This window comes from Bubalus bubalis, chromosome 18, assembly GCF_019923935.1.
Source record: "Bubalus bubalis isolate 160015118507 breed Murrah chromosome 18, NDDB_SH_1, whole genome shotgun sequence".
Classification (NCBI taxonomy): Eukaryota; Metazoa; Chordata; class Mammalia; order Artiodactyla; family Bovidae; genus Bubalus; species Bubalus bubalis.
Window position 1 is genome coordinate 46648134 of NC_059174.1, and position 21506 is coordinate 46669639.

General features: G+C 38.8%; 2 protein-coding genes across 3 annotated transcripts in view; one reads left to right on the forward strand and one right to left on the reverse strand.

Moving 5' to 3' along the window:
- ZNF567 (zinc finger protein 567) overlaps window positions 1-17046 on the reverse strand; it is a 120446-nt gene extending 103400 nt beyond the window's left edge. Inside the window, exon 1 of one of the 2 annotated variants that reach the window (XM_044931258.2) lies at window positions 16494-17046. The gene's annotated coding sequence lies outside the window, so the exon portion shown is untranslated. The remainder of the gene's footprint in view (window positions 1-16493) is intronic. The other variant, XM_044931256.2, reaches the window with a different exon arrangement.
- The window catches only part of ZNF529 (zinc finger protein 529), an 87039-nt gene that overhangs the window by 18582 nt on the left and 46951 nt on the right, over window positions 1-21506 (forward strand). Inside the window, 2 exon segments of the mRNA XM_045163251.1 lie at window positions 1280-2668; window positions 6339-6350. Coding sequence (XP_045019186.1) covers window positions 1280-2668; window positions 6339-6350 — 1401 coding nt within the window.

Genomic DNA, 21506 nt, shown 5'->3' on the forward strand with positions numbered 1-21506 from the left:
TAAAAGCATGGAGGCATGCTGTTAACTATTGCACTATTCTTATAGTTACTTTGATAGTTGTATTCTCCAGTGACATATTTGTAGTATTTGCTTTTATTCTTAGATTCCTTTCAACCAGTGATTTACTTTTCTTGTAACTGTCAACTACTATGACCTTGAGCCTTGATATTCAGTGGGACATAAAATAATGATTTTGTCTTTTTGAAGTTTAAGGAATAAGGAAATAAACAGTATGACAACAGAGTAAATTTCAGAATACGAAATTGTAAAAAAATGGGTATGAGGGCAAGGAACTAGATATTGGAATAGAGATGGATATATGAACTTAATTAGAGTCAGCTAGTAGTACATCATTTCTGAGGGTACTAACTTTTAGACCTGGACAATGAAAAGGAGATGGTATATAAGGAATCCGTTTCTGAGAAATGAAACATCTTGTGGGTATCTCTAAATGATAGGAAATGTGGTTTGATGTAGGAGGTGAAAAAATATTAGGTGAAAGGGGATAATGGATTAAAGTACTGTCTTACAAGCACAACCTTGTTATCCATGGTAAAGTATTGGGATTGTGTTATAAAAGAAAAATCTCAGAAAACTGTTAGAATGTATAGATTATCAAATTTTCATCTGATTCGCAGTATCTCTACAAGATAGCCAATAACTAAATTCCATGTTTGTAAATGTTGATTCAGTTTATCTGGATTATGGATTAGTTCAGGAACATCAGTGTTTGACAAGCTTACTGCTACTGCTAAGTCACTTCAGTCGTGTCCGACTCTGTGTGACCCCCATAGACGGAAGCCCACCAGGCTCCCCTGTCCCTGGGATTCTCCAGGCAAGAACACTGGAGTGGGTTGCCATTTCATTCTCCAATGCATGAAAGTGAAAAGTCAAAGAGAAGTCGCTCAGTCGCTCAGTCGTGTCTGACTCCTAGCGACCCCACGGACTGCAGCCTACCAGGCTCCTCCGTCCAGGGGATTTGCCAGGCAAGAGGACTGGAGTGGGTTGCCATTGCCTTTGACAAGCTTACTAGGTGACAATCCAACACCAAAATTTCAGACCCACTGCCAATCCATATCTCTTATCACAAACTTCACATCCTTATGTTATTATGCTCTTATCCTTCTCTGAGCTTTCTTTACCTTTCTTCAAACTTTATAACAATATTTTAGTCATCCATTTATGCTGTGAATTATTTTCAGTTTTTCTACTGTGCATTTTATAACTTTTATTTTTGTGACACATGAAAAAAGAAATTTTTCTTTTCCCTTTCTTTCAGACTTGGAATCCAAGTATGACACAAAGACTTTATCTGTAGACAAGGACATTCTTGAAAAAAATAATTCTCAGTGGGAAGTAAAAGAAAACAGTAAATTAGTTGGCCTTCAGAACACCATTTTTAGAAATGATTGGCAAAGCCAAAGGAAGACTGAAGTACAAAGACCTGAAGTGGGATGTTTCAGTCAAATAAAAATCATGTCTGAAAAGGTACCCAGTTACAAAAATCACAAATTTCTTACATTACATCAGAGATTTCATGATAGCAAGAAGCCCTTTGAATATAAGCAGTATGGGAAGGTCCTTAGTTGTGAATTAAGTGTTGATGAATATGAGAAAATACATAGTGGTAAAAAAACCTCTGAATGTAGTAAATATTGGGAAACTTTTGGAGTAGATGACCCCTATACCCTACAACTGAATATTCATACTGGTGTGAAACCTTGTAAATGTATGGAATGTGGGAATGTATTTAGTTTTTATGAAGCCCTTAGTGTACACCATGATGATCATAAGTGCTATAAATGTAAGGAATATGGAAGGACTTTTAGAGGAATTGAAGAAATCACTTCATTTCAAAGAATTCAGGATTGTAAGAAACCCTATGAATGCACTTTCTGTGGGAAATCTTTTAGAGTGCATGCACAACTTACTAGACATCAGAAAATCCATACTGATGAGAAACCTTACAAATGTATGGAATGTGGCAAGGATTTTCGATTTCATTCACAGCTAACCGAACATCAGAGAATTCATACTGGTGAGAAACCATACAAATGTATTCAATGTGAGAAGGTCTTTAGAATTAGCTCACAGCTTATTGAACATCAGAGAATTCATACTGGTGAAAAACCTTATGCATGTAAACAATGTGGGAAGACTTTTGGAGTCTGTAGAGAACTTGCTCGACATCAAAGAATTCATACTGGTAAGAAACCCTATGAATGCAAGGCATGTGGAAAGGTCTTTAGAAATAGTTCATCCCTGACCAGACATCAGAGAATTCATACTGGCGAGAAACCATATAAATGTAAGGAATGTGGGAAAGCTTTTGGAGTAGGAAGTGAACTTACTCGACATCAGAGAATTCACAGTGGTCAGAAACCTTATGAATGTAAAGAATGTGGAAAGTTCTTTAGACTTACTTCAGCTCTTATTCAACATCAAAGAATTCATAGTGGTGAGAAACCATATGAATGTAAGGTATGTGAGAAAGCTTTTAGACACAGTTCAGCCCTTACTGAACATCAGAGAATTCATACTGGAGAGAAACCTTATGAATGTAAAGCATGTGGGAAGGCCTTTAGACATAGTTCATCCTTTACAAAACATCAGAGAACTCACAATGGTAAGAAACCCTATGAATGTAAGGAATGTGGTAATGCTTTTAGTATGGGCAGGCACCTTACTTGATACTGGACAAGTTATACTAAGGAGGAGTCTTTTGAATGAAAGAGTATAAAGCCTATTTGTTTCTGAGTTTCACTGAAAAAAACCTGTGTATTTATTGACAAGATTCACTCTCTTTTAAAACTGTTTTCAGAATTTATGGCCATTCTAGAAGCAGAATTGTTCATTCATGAGATAAATACTTTCAGCTTTGTTCAATAGCGCCAAATATTTCTCCTTTTTTTATCAATCAACATTCTGAATATCCATTCACATAGGATGGTCCCTGTTAATCCATTTTTTAAATGTGAGAAATGTATTCTCCTAATTATCAATTATTTGAGTTATCTTTCATATGAGTTTATCCATGGATGTTTTGCTTAGTTACTTTTGGTGCTTGTGTTTTTGTTTTTTTGGCTATTGTTTTTGGCTTACTGTTCTGTAATATTGCTCAGATATATCTTTTGCATTCTAATTTTTTGCTTGTTATATATGGTATAACTATCTTCTCCAAAGAGCCAGAACTCTCAGATACTATGTGGTTGTAAAGTATTGTGGTCCTGCAAGGTGTTCGTGTAGATTTGTTTTCTATTGATTTTGTTTTAATGGTAGATGTTTAAACTTTCCATTATCATCAAATGTTTGAGTTCTTTTTGAGTTTCTATGTTGTTTTGACACAACAGATTTCCCTAAATACCTCCTGCAACATAATTCCTTTAAGGAACCTTTTCACCTCTAGGCAGTACCAGTCAGGATCCAAATGAAATGGCATTTTAAATATTTCATAAAATATTCTAACCCAATCTTAGCAGTCTCTTAGTAGCTTTAAATGGAGGGGAAACTTTACAGCTATTGCAAGGATTATAAATTGATCACTAAACTTAAATAAAGAGGGTTTATAAACACTACTATTGCATGGCTTTGATTGGGTTTTATAATTATAATTTTCCCTGTTATTCCCACTCAGTGTTGTCTTACTGTGGTTGGCAGTTGGACTATCAGTAGACCTTTGATTTTAGCAGTCTCAGCTGACTCAGAAAAAAAAGATGAAAAAGAAAATAAGACAGCTAATAAGGTTGCAAATCTTAACCACCCATCATCTCTTTCTTAGGAAAGTTGACCTGGTTGTTAATCAAAGTGATCAAAAGCCACACTGGTTAATAGATTTTTTATAAGACTATTTACCTGTTATATTTACATATATTTACATCACTATCATTCATTAGATTCTAACTTTTGAGATTGGTGTCCTGCCCAGTTTTGCATGATCAGCAGTAGTAAGTAAGCTGTTTTCTAATTGGGTATTACTGAGCTATGCTTCCCTTACATATTCCTTATTAGTATTTTATTTAAGCTAGCAGTTAATAAAAGTATATAACTGATAGGTAGTTCATGTCCTACAGAATAAAAGAATGAGTCTCTGTTACTACCCTTATTAGGATACTTGCTATTTCATATCTTTGAAATAGTTCAACTATATTATAATTATTAATATTGGTATCAATACCTCACTCTACTTACTGAGCTATCATGTTACCACACTGGTGAGTTACTCTTCTATCCAACTCTAACTGGTTATTCTAAGTTACCATCAGTGCTGATTAATTTCCCTCTTCTTGGGTAGTACTCCAGAACTACTTGCCCCACAATTCTTCTTGTGGTTTAATATTTTTTGCTTGCTTGAGCAAATTAAAACAGTGAGCTATCAAAACCTTATATACAGACTTAAAATTAATGACAAGTAAAATAAACATGTGTCTTGATACTTATTTTTTGGAATGCTAATGAATAAACTAAAAAATTAATACAACATTCTTATTGTCTCCCTTATTTGTACTTATAGCTACATTTTGGTCATATATCATTAATATTTTTTCTTTGAACTTTGTTATGAGCTCGTGTCACTTCACAATCTGGTAATCTGATAAACCAGAATATAATTATTGTTGTAAACTGTTGTTTTTGATTCTTGTTCATGGTGCTCAAATTGACAAAACTTTACTTGTTTCCATTTTCTTTTTTTTTCTTTCATTTCCTCCTTTATCCTTTCCACATGTTCCCTACACTACTTGGAAGCTTTGGTTTTTTTTCCCCCCAAATACAGGAGATGTTCCTGACCTATTCTGTTTATTGCTGCCATGAACCATGAAATTAGCTACCCCAAAGGAAGAATTCTGGTTCAATTTAATGATGAAGAATTCTACTTCATAAAGGGAATGAGGAAAATAGAAAATCACCATAATTTTATAATTATATAAAAAAATCCATTGATGAATGGTAAATATGAAGGTGAAAGTATAAGGGAAAAATGGGATATTAGAATTATCTCATAATATCTCTCCCAAGTATTTAATTACAAAGATAAAACATTGCTTACAGCACCTTTACCCAAATAATCACCAATGGAGACACTGGCATCAAGGTGATTCACTAAGAAGGGCAAAGACTTGGGTAGTCTTCTCACGAAAACATGCATGTGCTGTGTGCTAAGTCGCTTCAGTCATGTCCGACTCTTTGTGACCCAATGGACCATAGCCCCCCAGGCTCCTTTGTTCATGGGATTCTCCAGGCAAGAATACTGGAGTGGGTTGCCATGCCCTCCTCCAAGGGATCTTCCCAACCCAGGGATTGAACCGTGTCTCTTACGTTTGCTGCATTGGCAGGCAGGTTCTTTACCACTAGTGCTACCTGGGAAGACCAAAACATGCATAACTGTGTCCTAATAATGTGAGAACTGCAGGCAGATCCAAAATGCAGAACCTTTTGTAAAATAACCTGCCCAGTTCTCCAAAAGTTCATAACCTTTCCAGGTTATAAAAGGCAAGGGAACAAAATACAACATAGGATTGTGAATTCAATTTTTGGAAAATTAGTGGAGAAAACTTGATGGAAGCCAATCAAGGCTTGTCATTTGTTTGATAGTATTGTGCCCAATGTTAATATCCTGATTTCCATCATTATACTATGGTAATGTAAAATGTTAGTATTAGGCAAATTGGGAGAATGGTATATGGAAGCTCTGCTTTCTTGCAATTTTTAAGCACAGAATTTTTTTTTTTTAACATTGTTTGCAGCCAAAAATGGGAATAATACAGGCTGGATTTACTTCCGGCCTAAAATAACAAACACTAAAGTATGAGATATACATAATTTCAGACATTGGACACCAGACAACAGAATGGTCATGCCTAACAAAGTATAAACAAACAAATGTGGTCCACACATTTGACCCAGTGTACTGCTTAGAGAGCATTTCCACATCTCAGCACTGGGAGGGGTAATATACAGAAGCTTTGTAACCAACCCCCTTAAGTAGAAAAGATGGAGCTGAGAGTCCAGGGAGGCAGTGATGGCTAAAGTTTGCAGGGCCGAGTATTTAGTCAAGTTCTAATCACTGCAGGGGATCAAGGAGACCACCTATGACCAGCAAAAGAAATGCTTAAGAGCAAAGGCAATCCTTGGAGCTCACACAGGGTCAGGAATTGTTTGTGTCCCCATGAGCAAGAAGGTTAAACTTCATAATTCACAGGGCACTGGTTAGATTACTCAAAAAGCTATTGCCTCAGTAGAGAGGCAAGTTAGCACTAGACTAAGGCTTTCCTGGTCCCAGCCAGCAGAGCTTAAAGCAAATCTTGAACAAACTGTTCTCAAGTATCATAAGTATATTACAGAACAAAACTTGAGTATATTTATAGAAATGTAAAAGTACCAAGGATATTGAGGGTAACTTTCATACTGCCTGGTAGTAAATAAGTTTTATAAGCAGGCACACATGACTAAGTAGAAAAATCAATAGAAACAAATCCAGAAATGACAAACATAGATTTTGTATTTGATTTACAAGATTTTGTATTTGTTAATAGATACTAGCAGTACAAAACTATATCCTGCATGTCCAAAAAGGAACAAGAGAGATTGATCTTGGTAAGTACTGATGTGGAAAATATTTAAGACTCAAACAAATCTAGAGGTTAAAAACATAGTGTCTGAGAATACAGTTAATAGGATTAATCGATTAAACACTCCAAAAGCAAGCATTAGCAAATTTGAAGACATAGCAATAAAAACTATAGAATGAGAAGAGAGCTGTAGGACAACTTCATCTAGCCTAATGATGTGTAGTAGAGATCCCTGAAAGACAGGAAGAAGAATGGGCAGGGGACAAAAAAATAATTGGAGAAATAATTGCTGAAAACTTTCCAAATTTGATGAAAACTGTAAACCCACAGATCTAAGTTCAACCCATTCCAAGCACAAGAAACAAGGCAGAGGGGGGTGGGGGTGGGGTCGGGGGCACAACTATTCCCAAGGACTCATAACTACATTGATTAAAATCCATGATAAAGAGAGAATCTTAGAAGGAGGAAAAAAAAAAATCTCATATGTGCAAAGAGCAAAGATAAGAAAGAAACTACAAGTTGGAAAAATGAAGGTCAACTGGATTGACCTTAGGATTTGAGGAAAAACCCAGCCCAGTGGTGAGTTCCCTGGTGGAGAATTGGGTGTTTTGTTGTTTTGTCTTCCCATATATTCCAACCTGAGCACCTGAGAAGCTTGAAATTAGAAATACCACCAAGTGCAAATAACTACCAAAACCCTAAACAACAACAACAAAATAAAACGTCTAATGTATACTTGCTTTTCCTATCCAAAGGGCTGAGAAGGTTGCTGACCTGCAGAACAAAACCCTATTGACAATGCCAACTCTACACTGGCTAACCACTTTAAAAATGCCAGTCTTTCACACTATTATGCATGACATCTAGCAGCACCATCCTCCCTTTTTGCCAGTAAGTATCTGCAGAGGCACATGCAGATGCTATGTGTGTGAACAGAGACCTGACAGCCATCCCTGCCCATTAATAACAGACATCTATAAAGACTGTATACCTGAGTGGAACACTGACTGCCATCCTAGCCCAAGAATCGTGAAGCACACCTCATTTCCTGGCTGGCAGGTCCACTGAGAGGGTGCAAGTATGACTGGGGCATTGACTGTTGTGACACAGCACTTATTAGGTGCTATTCCTCCCCTTATTATCTGGTAGGCATTTACAGAGGCAATATATAAACTATCACTCCAAATGCAGCAGAAACATGCCCCCAGTGTTCATAGCAGCACTATAGTATTTATAACAACTAAGATGCGGAGTCAACCTAAGTAAGTGTCCAGATGAATGGATAAAGAATGGATAAAGGAGATGTGGGGTATGCACACACACACACACATGTATATAACTAATATTGTAAATCAACTATAAATCAATAAGACACACACACACACACACACACACATACATATACACAATGGAACACTACTCAGCCATAGAAAAGAATGAAATTTTGCCACTAGGACCAACATGGATGGACCTAGAGGGGATTACACTTAGTGAAATAAGTCAGACAGAGAAACATAAGTACTATAGGATACCACTTATTAAATAAAACAAATGAATAAATATAACAAACAGATACAGAGGAGTAGTGGTTACCAATGAGAAGAGGGAAGGGGGAGGAGCAAGGCAAGGGTAGGGGGTAAAGATACAAATTACTATGTATAAAATAAATAAATTACAAGGATATATTGTACAGCACAGGGAATATAACCAATATTTTATAACTTTAAATGGAATATAATTTAAAAAAATTTGAATCTCTATATAATATACCTATAACTAATACAATATTGTAAATCACTGCTGCTGCTGCTAAGTCGCTTCAGTCGTGTCCGACTCTGTGCGACCCCAGAGACGGCAGCCCACCAGGCTCCCCCGTCCCTGGGATTCTCCAGGCAAGAACACTATAGATCAATAAAACAGTATTTTTATGTTTTTTTATTTTATTTTTTTATAAAACAGTATTTAAAAAAAATGAAATACCTAGGAATAAATTTAACCAAGGAGGTTAAAGACCTGTACACTGAAAACTATGACTTTGACAAAACAAACTGAAGGAGACATAAATAAATGGAAAAATATTCTGTGCTTATGGGTTGTAAGAATTAATATTTTTCAATATCCATGTTACCCCCAAAGATTTTTCAGATTTAACACAACTATATAAAATTTCAATGGCATTTTTCACAGAAATATAAAATAATCCTGATTTTAAATGGTATTACAAAGCCTTAGGAATCAAAACAATATGGTATTGGCATAAAAACTGACATGTAAATCAGTGAAACAGAATGGAGAGCCCAGAAACAAACCCAGACATTGTTATGATTAATGAGAAAGAAGCCAAGAATATACAATGGGAAAAGGATATTCTCTTCCCTAAGTGGTGCTGGGAAAACTGGACACAAGGATATTCTCTTCCATAAATGGTGCTTAGAGAATTGGACACCACGTGTAAATGAATGAAACTGAGCCACTGTCTTACACTGTACACAAAATCAACTCAAACGGATCAAGGAATTGAACATAAGACCTGAAATCACAAAATTCCTAAGGGGGGTAAGCTTTCAAACTTCAGTCTTAGCAATGACTTTTTGGATTTGACAACAAAAGCAAAAATAAACAAGTGAGACTACATCAAACTAAAAAGTTTCTGTACAGCAAAGGAAACAACAAAATGAAAAGGCAACCTATGGAATAGAACAACATATTTGCAGATTACATATCATATGGGGTTTAAATGGAAAATATATAAAGTTCATACAACTCAATAGCAAAATAATAATCCAAATAAAAAATGTGTAGATGATCTTAATGGACATTTTCCAAAGAATTCTAACAAATGACCTACATGTACATGAAAAGATGTTCAACCTCACTAATCATCAGGGAAATACAACTCAAAACCAGAATGAGATACTATCTTACATCTGTTAAAATAGCTATCACCAAAACGACAAGAAATAACAAGTGTTGGTGAAGATGTGGAGAAAAGGGAACCCTTGTGCACTGATGGTAGGGATGTAAACTGGCACAGCCACTAAGGAAAACAGAAGTTTCTCAAAAGTTTAAAAATACAATTATCATAGAATTGAGTAATTTCACTTCTGGGTAATGCTTGAAGGAAACAAAATCACTATCTCAAAATGGTATCTAGGACTCTAGTGCCCATGAGCCCTAGCTACTAAATGAAGCCTGCACTCTTCAACAAGAGAAGCTACATGCATTGCAATGAAGCTCATGCACTGTAACTAGAGAGTAGCCCCCCACGCCCCACTCCGACTTGCCACAACTAGAGAAAGCCCATGTACAGCAGGTAAGACCCAGTGCAGTCAAAAATAAAAATTTAAAATATATAATTTTAAAAATGAAAAAAAAAGAACTCAAACTACTTGATGTGCAGCAAAAATGAAAGAACTGACTCTTGGAATATTTCCCACTTAAAATGGGCCCCTGCACTATACTGATCTATATAGCAGACTACTGAACTCAAACTCACTTTAAAACAGTGCTCAGAAAGGAAATGACACTCACACCAGGACAAGAAGACAACATCAGAAATAAAAAGCTATCCCAAGATTCAGAACCTAACCTATATGATAATTTATAGTGTTCTCTTGATATACTGGACTTTTGCATATGAATCAAATGTTTTCTATTGCAGGCAAAATCCTATGCAGAATTTAAAAATTAATCCAACTGTTGGGCTTATAGTCAATTACCTATGTCCAGAACTTCTGAGTTACCTTGGTGGATTTCTCCTCTCCAAGGCAATGAGTTGATAGCCCTCAGGAAATTTATTGTAGAAGAAAGAAGTTATAGTTCTGTTTGGGCCACTATTGATATTACTAGATGGGACCCCCTCAGTTGGCCAGTCAATCATACTTGCTCTGACCCTAGCCATAAGTATGAATTTTCTTTCAAAGTTACTCAAGCTCAGAGCAACGAGCTAAATTTCAGTGAAAGAATATAAGTTTCCAATTATTAGGAGGGCCCCTCCTTCTGTTATGTGATGGCTTTATATAGCTAACAGGCTATGATCATTTAAGTTTAACAGAACAATATGCTTGTTGGGAACAATTAAATCATACTAAAGATAATCAGCTTAATAACACTAGGAAATCAGGCTGAGTGCCTTATGAACAATGCTTATATATCATTACCTTTAAAGACAGCAATTGGTAAGGAATAGACTGGGTCAGATGACTAAGAATATACTGGGCCATGCTGAATGGAAGTTCTTGGTTTAAATTCTTAGTTATGACCTTATGCTACTGGTTGTTCTACTTACACTCTGCCTATTTTACAAAATTATTGTTTTTTGAATTACCAAATGTGTGACTGAGCCTCCAATAAAGATAATGATGACTATGCAACTTGAACAATTAACCAAATATAGTTATATATATATATATGATCAAAATGATTGTAGTAGTGTAACTCTAGATATGGGAAGAAGCAGCAAGAGGGAATCAATTCCTAGACAATAACTGACTAGTATGACAGATGAGGGTACAGTGAGTCTTATGACTATCATTAACATTGCCTAGTCCAGTAATTCCACACTGGGGAAAGATTGAAGGCGGGAGGAAAATGGGATGACAGAGGTTGAGATAGTTGGATGGCATCACCGATTCTAAAGACATGAGTTTGAGTAAGCTCCGGGAGTTGCTGATGGACAGGGAAGCCTGGCGTGCTGCAGTCCATGGGGTTGCAAATGTCAGATACGACTAAGCGACTGAACTGAACAACGAAGTCCTGACCTGATCTAGGAATGAGTCTTTCTAGCATTGTGGGACAAATTGGTCACAAATGTCTCCCAAACATTGGTTGAATTTATTACCAAAAAGGGAGAATTGCAAATCACCATCCAGTTGTACAATCAAGTCATTAGCCTCTATAGTTGCTGACTACAATAAAACATCCTAAGATCATAAAGTCCCTATTGCCAAATTCAGACTTAAATTGAAGAAAGGAGGGAAAACCACTAGAACATTCAGGTATGACCTAAGTCAAATCCCTTACGATTATACAGTGGAAGTGAGAAATAGATTTAAGGGACCAGATCTGATAGACAGGGTGCCTGATGAACTATGGACAGAGGTTTGTGACACTGTATAGGAGACAGGGATCAAGACCATCCCCATGGAAAAGAAATGCAAAAAAGCAAAACGGCTGTCTGAGGAGCCCTTACAAATAGCTGTGAAAAGAAGAGAGCTGAAAAGCAAAGGAGAAAAGGAAAAATATACCCATTTGAATGCAGAGTTCCAAAGAATAGCAAGGAGAGATAAGAAAATCTTCCTCAGTGATCAGTGCAAAGAAACAGAGGAAAACAATAGAATGGGAAAGACTAGATATCTCTTCAAGAAAATTAGAGATACCAAGGGAACATTTCATGCAAAGACGGGCTCAATAAAGGACAGAAATGGTACGGACCTAACAGAAGCAGAAGATATTAAGAAGAGGTGGCAAGAACACACAGAAGAATTGTACAAAAAAGATCCTCATGACCCAGATAATCACAGTGGTATAATCACTCACCTAGAGCCAGACATCTTGGAATGTGAAGTCAAGTGGGCCTTAGGAAGCATCACTATGAACAAAGCTAGTGGAGGTGATGCAATTCCAGTAGAGCCACTTCAAATCCTGAAAGATGATGCCATGAAAGTGCTGCACTCAATATGCCAGCAAATTTGGAAAAACTCAGCAGTGGCCACAGGACTGGAAAAGGTCAGTTTTCATTCCAATCCCAAAGAAAGGCAATGCCAAAGAATGCTCAAACTACCGCACAATTGCACTCATCTCACACGCTAGTACAATAATGCTCAAAATTCTCCAAGCCAGGCTTCAGCAATACCGTGAACTTCCAGATGTTCAAGCTGGTTTTAGAAAAGGCAGGGGAACCAGAGATCAAATTGCCAATATCTGCTGGATCATCAAAAAAGCAAGAGAGTTCCAGAAAAACATCCATTTCTACTTTATTGACTATGCCAAAGCCTTTGACCGTGTGGATCACAATAAACTGTGGAAAATTCTGAAAGAGATGGGAATACCAGACCACCTGACCTGCCTCTTGACAAATCTCTCTGCAGATCAGGAAGCAACACTTAGAACTGGACATGGAACAACAGACTGGTTCCAAACAGGAAAAGGAGTACGTCAAGGATGTATATTGTCACCCTGCTTATTTAACTTCTATGCAGAGTACATCACGAGAAATGCTGGGCTCGTTGAAGCACAAGCTGGAATCAAGATTGCTGGGAGAAATATCAGTAACCTCAGATATGCAGATGACACCACCCTTATGGCAGAAAGTGAAGAACTAAAGAGCCTCTTGATGAAAGTGAAAGAGGAGAGTGAAAAAGTTGGCTTAAAGCTCAACATTCATAAAACTGAGATCATGGCATCTGGTCCCACCATTTCATGGCAAATAGATGGGGAAATAGTGGAAACAGTGACAGACTTTATTTTTTTTTTGGCTCCCAAATCACTGCAGATGGTGACTGCAGCCATGAAATTAAAAGGCGCTTACTCCTTGGAAGGAAAGCTATGACCAACCTAGATAGCACATTAAAAAGCAGAGACATTACATTGCCAATGAAGGTCCATCTAGTCAAGGCTATGGTTTTTCCAGTAGTCATGTATGGATGTGAGAGTTGGACTATAAAGAAAGCTGAGCGCAGAAGAATTGATGGTTTTGAACTTTGGTGTTGGAGAAGACTCTTGAGAGTCTCTTGGACTGCAAGGAGAGCCAACCAGTCCATTCTAAGGAGATCAGTCCTGAGTGTTCATTGGAAGGGCTGATGTTGAAGCTGAAACCCCAATACTTTGGCCACCTGATGCAAAGAGCTGACTCATTGGAAAAGACCCTGATGCTGGGACAGATTGAAGGCAGGAGGAGAAGAGGACAACAGAGGATGAGATGGTTGGATGGCATCACTGACTTGATGGACATGTGTTTGGGTAAACTCCGGGATTTGGTGATGGACCAGGAGGCCTGGTGTGCTGTGGTCCATGGGGTTGCAAAGAGTCAGACACAACTGAGCGACTGAACTGAACTGAACAGAAATTCAGGATCAGTCATTCTGTGCTCTGTGAAAATGAGCCTTTATTTAGAACTATTTCAGGAGAATTTTTTAATGAACTTGGATTTTTGCATCTTCCCATACTTAGGAAAGCACTAAAATCATTAACCAAGATATCTATTCTTCATGACTGGCAATAACCGTCTACCAAGATGTGTCTTTAATCACATGTACACCTTCAGAGTAATTTCTCAGAGCTATCTGAGAGGCTGTCTCCCAGGCTATAGTGCTCAGTAAGTATTCAAATAAAACTGAAACTCATGGCTATCACATTGTGTTTTTCAGTCAACATTACCATGAAGAGAATTGAAATGCTACTATTTATTCCATGCACCTATAGGTAAATTTTGTTTTGTTTATGAAATAACTTTCATACAATATACACTATTTAAAATCCTCTACTTTCATTTAGTATAGTACTTTAATTCTCTTACCCTTCCTTTCCTCGTGGATGCATGGTTATATGATGGCTGCTCCATGAACAGCACTATATCCACTTTCCAGGCAGGAAGGAGAAAAGGAAGAAGGCTAAAAGAATACATGTCCACTGAGCCTTCCCCACATTCCCCTCTTTAAAGAACTGTCTAAGAAATCCAATCTAACAGCTTTTGTTTACATCCGAAACATGTAAAGTGTTTTTTTCCCCCCCTATTTGTTGTTTGGCACAGTGCCCCCTCAAACAAAATCAGAATTTTTATAGCAATAAAGGAGACAATGACTATTGCATTAATCACATATGACAAAACAACACTGTGTAATATTAAAAATATTCTCAAATAACTTTCAATTATGTGGAAAGTTACATCACTTAAATGAAAATATTAAAAATGCAAGTATATACACATGTATATGTATCTACATGATTGCATATGTGTACATATGTAAAACCAAAATACTCAGCATACATATTAATTTTAAAAATTAGGAAGTGCAAAGAAAAATAGTAGGCTTTAGTTTACTTCATGGGTCTCTGTTAGAAGTCTGCCAAGAAAGGAAAAAAACCAACTCCAGAAAAAATAAAGCATTTTAGAAATAAAGGGAAAATACCAAGCCATCTTATATATAACTTATAGATATCATAACCATTATTTTCTCCTCCTTGGAGATTTCTCTTGTTGAAGGATATATTAGCTAGGCAGCAGTAGGGAAAGGATGGGGTTAAACCAAAGTATGATTGTTTTGCAGAAATTGTTAAATTACAGCAAGTTCCAAACACTAGATGTTTTAAAAAGGTTACAGTGCACACAAACAACCAGAACACTTTGCTTGCAGTTTTTTTGCAACCTAGAGCAGCTTTTGTCTTTTTACCATGCCTGCCCTTTTAGTCGGAGAAGGCAAAGGCACCCCACTCCAGTACTCTTGCCTGGAAAATCCCATGGACGGAGGAGCCTGGTAGGCTGCAGTCCATGGGGTCACTAGGAGTTGGACCCGACTGAGCGACTTCACTTTCACTTTTCACTTTCATTGCATTGGAGAAGGAAATGACAAGCCACTCCAGTGTTCTTGCCTGGAGAATCCAGGGACGGGGGAGCCTGGTGGGCTGCAGTCTCTGGGGTTGCACAGAGTCGGACAGGACTGAAGTGACTTAGCAGCAGCAGCAGCAGCAGCCCTTTTAGTACTATGTATGTGCTCCAGGTTTAAAACTTCCCCATCCAGCTTTGCACAGACAGTGCTTTGAGAGCTGGCTCCCTGTCTTCTTACTGTCACAACCAATAAATGCTTCTGCTTTAATCCAAAGTACTTTATGTGGGACTTCCCTGGTGGCTCAATGGTAAAAGAATCCGCCTGCCAATGCAGGAGACAGGGGTTCACTCCCTGATCTGGGAAGATTCTCACATACCTCCAAGTAACTAAGCCTGTGCCCAACAACTACCGAGCCTGTGCTCTGGAGCCCCTGAGCTAACCACTGAGCATTCTGGTCGTAATTGCTGAAGCCAGTGGGCCCTACAGCCCGGTGCTCTGCAATAAAAGAAGCCACTGCAGTGAGAAAACTGCTTTGCAACTAGACAATAACCCCGCTCCCTGCAACTAGAGAAAAGCTCAAAAAACAAGGAAGATGCAGCACAGCCAATAAATAAATAAAATTATTATTTTTTTAAGTACTTGGTGTGTTCACTGGCTATGAACCACAAGGGACAGACTCATTAAGCCTGGTTAACAGACACAGATGAGACAAGGAGATAACAAACCTTTTCTGAGGTCCAGATGACAAGGGTATCTAGCTCACTTGCCCCTCCCTGACCAGGGCTTCTCAGAGGAGATCCCAGGCTTCCATCTCAACTATAAAGCCATACAGAAGAGTCAGGGTCTTAACTGGCAAAGCGCAGAGCTATCCTGTGTCTCATATATGACTATATGTGACACACGGTCACCGACACAGTCTCTCCAGATTCACCAATCAGAAGACACAAAGGTGTAACAGTCTCAGTCACAGACTCCCCTTCCCTTCCGCACACAGTGCTGCACAGCCACAATCCCCACCAGCGCGCAGTCACATAAGTATAATAACAAAGCTCCCTATGCATGCACACAAACAGGAATATATACGGTCAGGAATATATACGGTCACACAGAAACAATCCACACACCCATCACAGGGGCACAGAGTCACAGGATAACCCACACTAGCACACAGTATTACACACGATCGCACATTAACAATCATACCTCGCAGACTCACCAGCATAAAGCTACACACACGGTACCACACACAGTCATAAGGACACCCATCACAAGGACATACTGTCATACATAATAACCGACGCTTCCCTCTCCAACCTCGCCCGTTCAGCCTGAACAGACAATACTCAGTCTCCAACCCCGCCCAGACCTCTGGATGTTTCACCTCCAATCTCCCTTGCAAGGCGTCAGTCGTCGGGAACAGCTCAGTGACTAACACCCAGCTCCCGTTACCGCTCCGCGCAGAGCCGCCGGCCCGAGAACGCGGCGACCTCTGGGAAAGGTAGTTCAGCACCGCATTCGCGAGGGACAAGATGGCCTCGGGCTGGATCCTAACCAGACATCCCCACAATCACTCCCCTCCCTCACCGCTTCTCCCCACCCCCTAGCCTCAGACCATGCCCTGGAATTTTCTGGCGCTGCCTTGCACCGCGGTTCCTAGTTGGAGTCACCCCTAACTAGGGGTGAGCTTGAACTGAGCTTATTACCACTGCCTTCTCCCAGAGGTAGCTGGCACAGGTAGAGTATTACCTAAGTCATGAGTCTCGGGCTACGTACACTCCTCCCCCAATCAGGGAGATAGTCCCACAAGCTCGGGTGGAGTTGAGAAGGCGCGCAAGCTGACTCGAACCACCGAAACTTCTGGGAAATGTAGTCCACAATCAGAAAAGTGGACGCCCGACCAATATCGACCGATTCCGCCCGGTATTGAGCCCGGGCGCGGTGGAGCCCAGGAGACCTCTGGGAATGCTAACCAGCCGGCAGTGCGCAGGCGCAGGCTGTCTGGCTCGCCATCGTCGTCTTTGTCTGCTGGTGAGTTTGGTTTTGGTTCTGCGAAGCGTAGATCTGGGTTGCTGGACCTAGGTTTCTGGGCTTAGAGTCCGGTCGGCTAGGTTGTAGGGGAGATTTCGCGGAGCCTACGACCGGGCTGGGGAAACTGAAGGAGAGGAATCGCCTCCTGTGACGTGCAGCAGTGTTCAAAGCTGTGGATGGGGGCAGGGGTACAGAAGGCAACGGGGGCGGGTTCGTCGGTGGGTGACTTAGGGTGTGAGGGAGAGTGAGAGGGTTGCAGAGTTGCAACCTGTGTGGTTCCAACTTCGTGAGAGTGGGTGGCGTTGGGAACTTACTGGGATAGTACCATTTAAACCTCACTTTTCTAGTTTTTAAAATAATAAGAGGGTGCATTTCTCTGCAACATCTATTTCTGTGAAAGATGAGAACGGGAAAAGGCTAAGCAGTTGAGCGATAAGTGTTTTTTGTATAAAAGCAGACCCATTGTGGAGTAGAAAACACAATCAGCACTTTTTTTTAAAGAGAAGGATTTCCGGGAAACTTGTTATTGGATGTCTAGACTCCCCAGAGGTATTGACTTTTCTTAATTCTTTGGAGGACTTCCGGTGAGGCTGCTTTGAGAAGTCCTGGGCTAAGGACAACTTTAAGAGGTAGTTTCCACTGGTGCTGATAGCGCAGAATTGGGAAGCAAGTTGTCCGGTCTTGGACGCACAAGTCAGAAAATCAATTTAAGACTCCCTGATTTGTCAGTGAGCATGGCAATCTGACTCCTGATTTTACCAGGTTTCCCCCAAAACCAAATGACCTTTGTAAGTGTGGTGAAACAAATTTTTCTTTTATCTGTAAAAACAATTTCTTCCAGTATTTTAATCACACATTTTTCAATAAAATGAGAACGTACCACAGTACATAAGTTCATATATAGAATGATATTTTTGATACATACAGAAAATAATCAGTAATAGTTAAAAAGAAGACTACTTTCTTTACAATAGCAACAAATCAGATAAAACACCTAGGGATAAACAGTAAAAGTATAAAAGCTTTATGAAGATATTTTTAAATGTTAATGAAAGACCCAAAAAAAGACTTGAGCAAGCGGAAGTATATACCATATGTTAGATAGATTTAAAAAGTGCGATGTATTTTGTTATATGAAGAAAGTAAAGTGTATGTTTGGTATAACATACTACTTTTTTTTTTTTTTTTTTTAGTAAGTGGGGGTAGGAGTGTATATTTGTAGTTGTATGAAGAAACTTAAAGTTTACACAGAAAATAAAAATGGTTGTGAGGGGATGTAGCAACTAGGGCAGGAATAAAAATCACATTTTTGCTTGACTGTTGTGTACATTTCCATTTTTACCTGGGAAGGAGTAATTAGATTTCTCTGTTCACTCCATTCCTTTTCAGGTGTTTATCATGGACTCATTCTTGATGTTTCCTTGGCTTCCATAATACTTCTCTCATTTTTACAATTCCAGTGAAAACCAAGGAACAAGGTCCCTTCTCCCTGCAAAAAATCTCCATTAGTGAGTGATGTTTGTTTGTCCCTCAAATATTAGTGTTCCTGAGTTTCCACCTTTGATCTTTTTCACTTCTAAGAACTCTTAGGAGCAACCAAATTCCACTATGGCTTCAGCTGTGACACAGGACTAATGACATGACCATTCTTATTTGAGGCTTGTCCTGAGCTTCTCTAACTGTCTAATGGATAATGCCATCTGGAGGTTGCATAGGAACTTCAAACTCTTCATGTCCATAATGTCATACTTACCTCTTCCTTCCCTGTGTGTTGCCTCCATCCTTTCTGCCATCTGTGTTTTCATCAATTCATGGCACTATCCAGCCAGACTAAGCATCCTATGTTGGAGTAAGGGAAGAGCTTCTGAGCAAGTTTGACTCCTTTATCTGTCACACCCCATTACAAATTGAAGACTATGGTCTTTTCAATACAAATAATAAATGAGAAATACATTTGCTGAACCAATGAATTGAATGACCATTTAATTATAGGACACTTAATTTCTCTTAGAGTAATATAACCTGGATAAAATATTAGGCTTCTAAAAATTTTAAGAACTCTGAGCCACGAATAACTTCAGAGTCACTTCCTTTACATTTTATCCATATCACTTAAGGTTGGTGACTTCACATTTATGAGAAATGTGTTGTTATGGGGGAAAATGATATTCAAAACTGTGACTGTTCAATCAGGAACAAAGTGTCACTTGTAAGTGACTCCTGCTCAAAGGTACTCATGCAGGTTGTGATTCTAGAGAACTCTAGCAACTCACTGATAGTTTCTCTGTATAACCTAAATTCTGAAAAATAAAATACCTTCTGTTTCCCATTTTTTGAAATGTGTGGAGCCTTTAAATGACAAAATGAGTTTGACCTGAGATGCAAATTACAAATACTCTTTTTCCATGTGCTCACATGTATGTGTATGTGTGTGCTCTGGCTTCTAAGCCAAAGAATCATCATTCCTTTGTTCTTTTTCACAAGTCAGCTTCTTTGTGCATCCCCAGGGGCTTTACTTTCCTTATCCTTCAACTCCACTGAGGGTCCTAAGGGCTCAACCTGAATTCTGAGATGCTGCTTTAACCTTCATCCAAGTCCTATGTCATTATTTCAAATTTTAAAGTAACCAGTTCAAACAAGAAGAGCAACTGATGATAGAGGAAGAAATGTAAAGGAGGTATTCTCCGGGTAAGAGAGAACCCAGCAGGTATGAATGGAGTAAAGGCTCATTACAGTGGCTCAGTGAGTTTGCCTTGTCCACTGGCACCCCACTCCAGTACTCTTGCCTGGAAAATCCCATGGACAGAGGAGTCTAGTAGGCTGCAGTCCATGGGGTTGCTAAGAGTCGTGTCACTTTCCCTTTTCCCTTTCATGCATTGGAGAAGGAAATGGCAACCCACTCCAGTGTTCTTGCCTGGAGAATCCCAGGGACGGAGGAGCCTGGTGGGCTGCCGTCTATGAGGTTGCACAGAGTCGGACACGACTGAAGCGACTTAGCAGCAGCAGCAGTGAGTTTGCAACATCTGAAATGTTTTGAAATTTTCTTATCAGCTCTTGTCTTTTGGAGTGAAAATTGCTAGGCATCCTTTAGATAACCTAGGTACCATTTCTAAATCCTCTTCCTGGTTTGATGCTCTTCTTTTCTCAGATTCTGGAGGACTAGTTCTCTCTCTAACCTTGATTCTGGATGCCAGCCTCTCTACCTTATTTGCAGCCTCAATTTTATAACTTCTATAGTCTAAATTTCATGCTTCTTCCTCTCACTAACATTCTCCAGTTTTCACTTCTCCCTATATGTCTACACTCCTTTCCTTCAGCATTCAGTCCTTGCCAAAGATTAGAGATCTGTAATCTTTCAAATCTACAAATGTAGATTATTTTCTTTAAAATTTTACTATCATATTTCTTTCTCCTTCTATTGTAATATACCTCATAGTTGAATTTTACACTTTTATCCTTGTTTTTTTTATTGTCTTACTTCCAAATATCGTAGTATATTTTGTAAATCTATAGTATACAGATATACAAGTATATATCTATATACTATACACAGATATACAAGTATATCTATATAGTATATCTGTATACTATCTGTATATATACTATATCTGTATTCTATACTATAGAGTATATCTATACTGTATACTATACATAGTGTATCTCCAGATATTGTCTACCTTCTGCTTTTTAACAATAATGCAGGCCTGGAAATTGGTGCTGTATTGTACTGTTATTTTTAAAATCTAATACATATACATGATAGACATTAAAACAATAGGTATATCTCCTATTCCTGGCTCTCAGTTCTCTATTTCTGCTCCTCAGAAGCAGCCACAATAAACATTTTATGCTTCTAAATATTTTTATGATTATACAGGGAGACTTTCCAGAGAGAGCATGACATGATTTGCCTGTGACAAGATTACTGTGGTTGCTGTGTAGAAAAGAGTGTTAACATATAACAAAATGTTCAAATGTCAGGCAAACTCAGTGTATTTTTTGTTTGTTTGTTTTTGGTTGTACTGGGTCTTCATTGCTATGTGGGCTTTTCTCTAATTGTGGTGAGCGAGAGCTACTCTTCGTTGTGTTGTGAGGGCTTCTCACTGCAGTAGCTTCTCTTGTGGAGCACAGGTTCTAGGCACATGGGCTTCAGTAATTGGGACACGTTGGCTCAGTAGCTGCGGCACATAGGATTAGTTGCTCTGCGGCATGTGGAATCTTCCAGGACCAGGGACTGAAGCTGTGTCTTCTGCACTGGCGGGCGGATTCTTTGTCATTGAGCCACCAGGGAAACCCAGTGTATTCTTTTTAAATGGTGACCTGTTAAAAGCAGAAGTTGGCAAACTCTACCCTACTATGTGTTTTT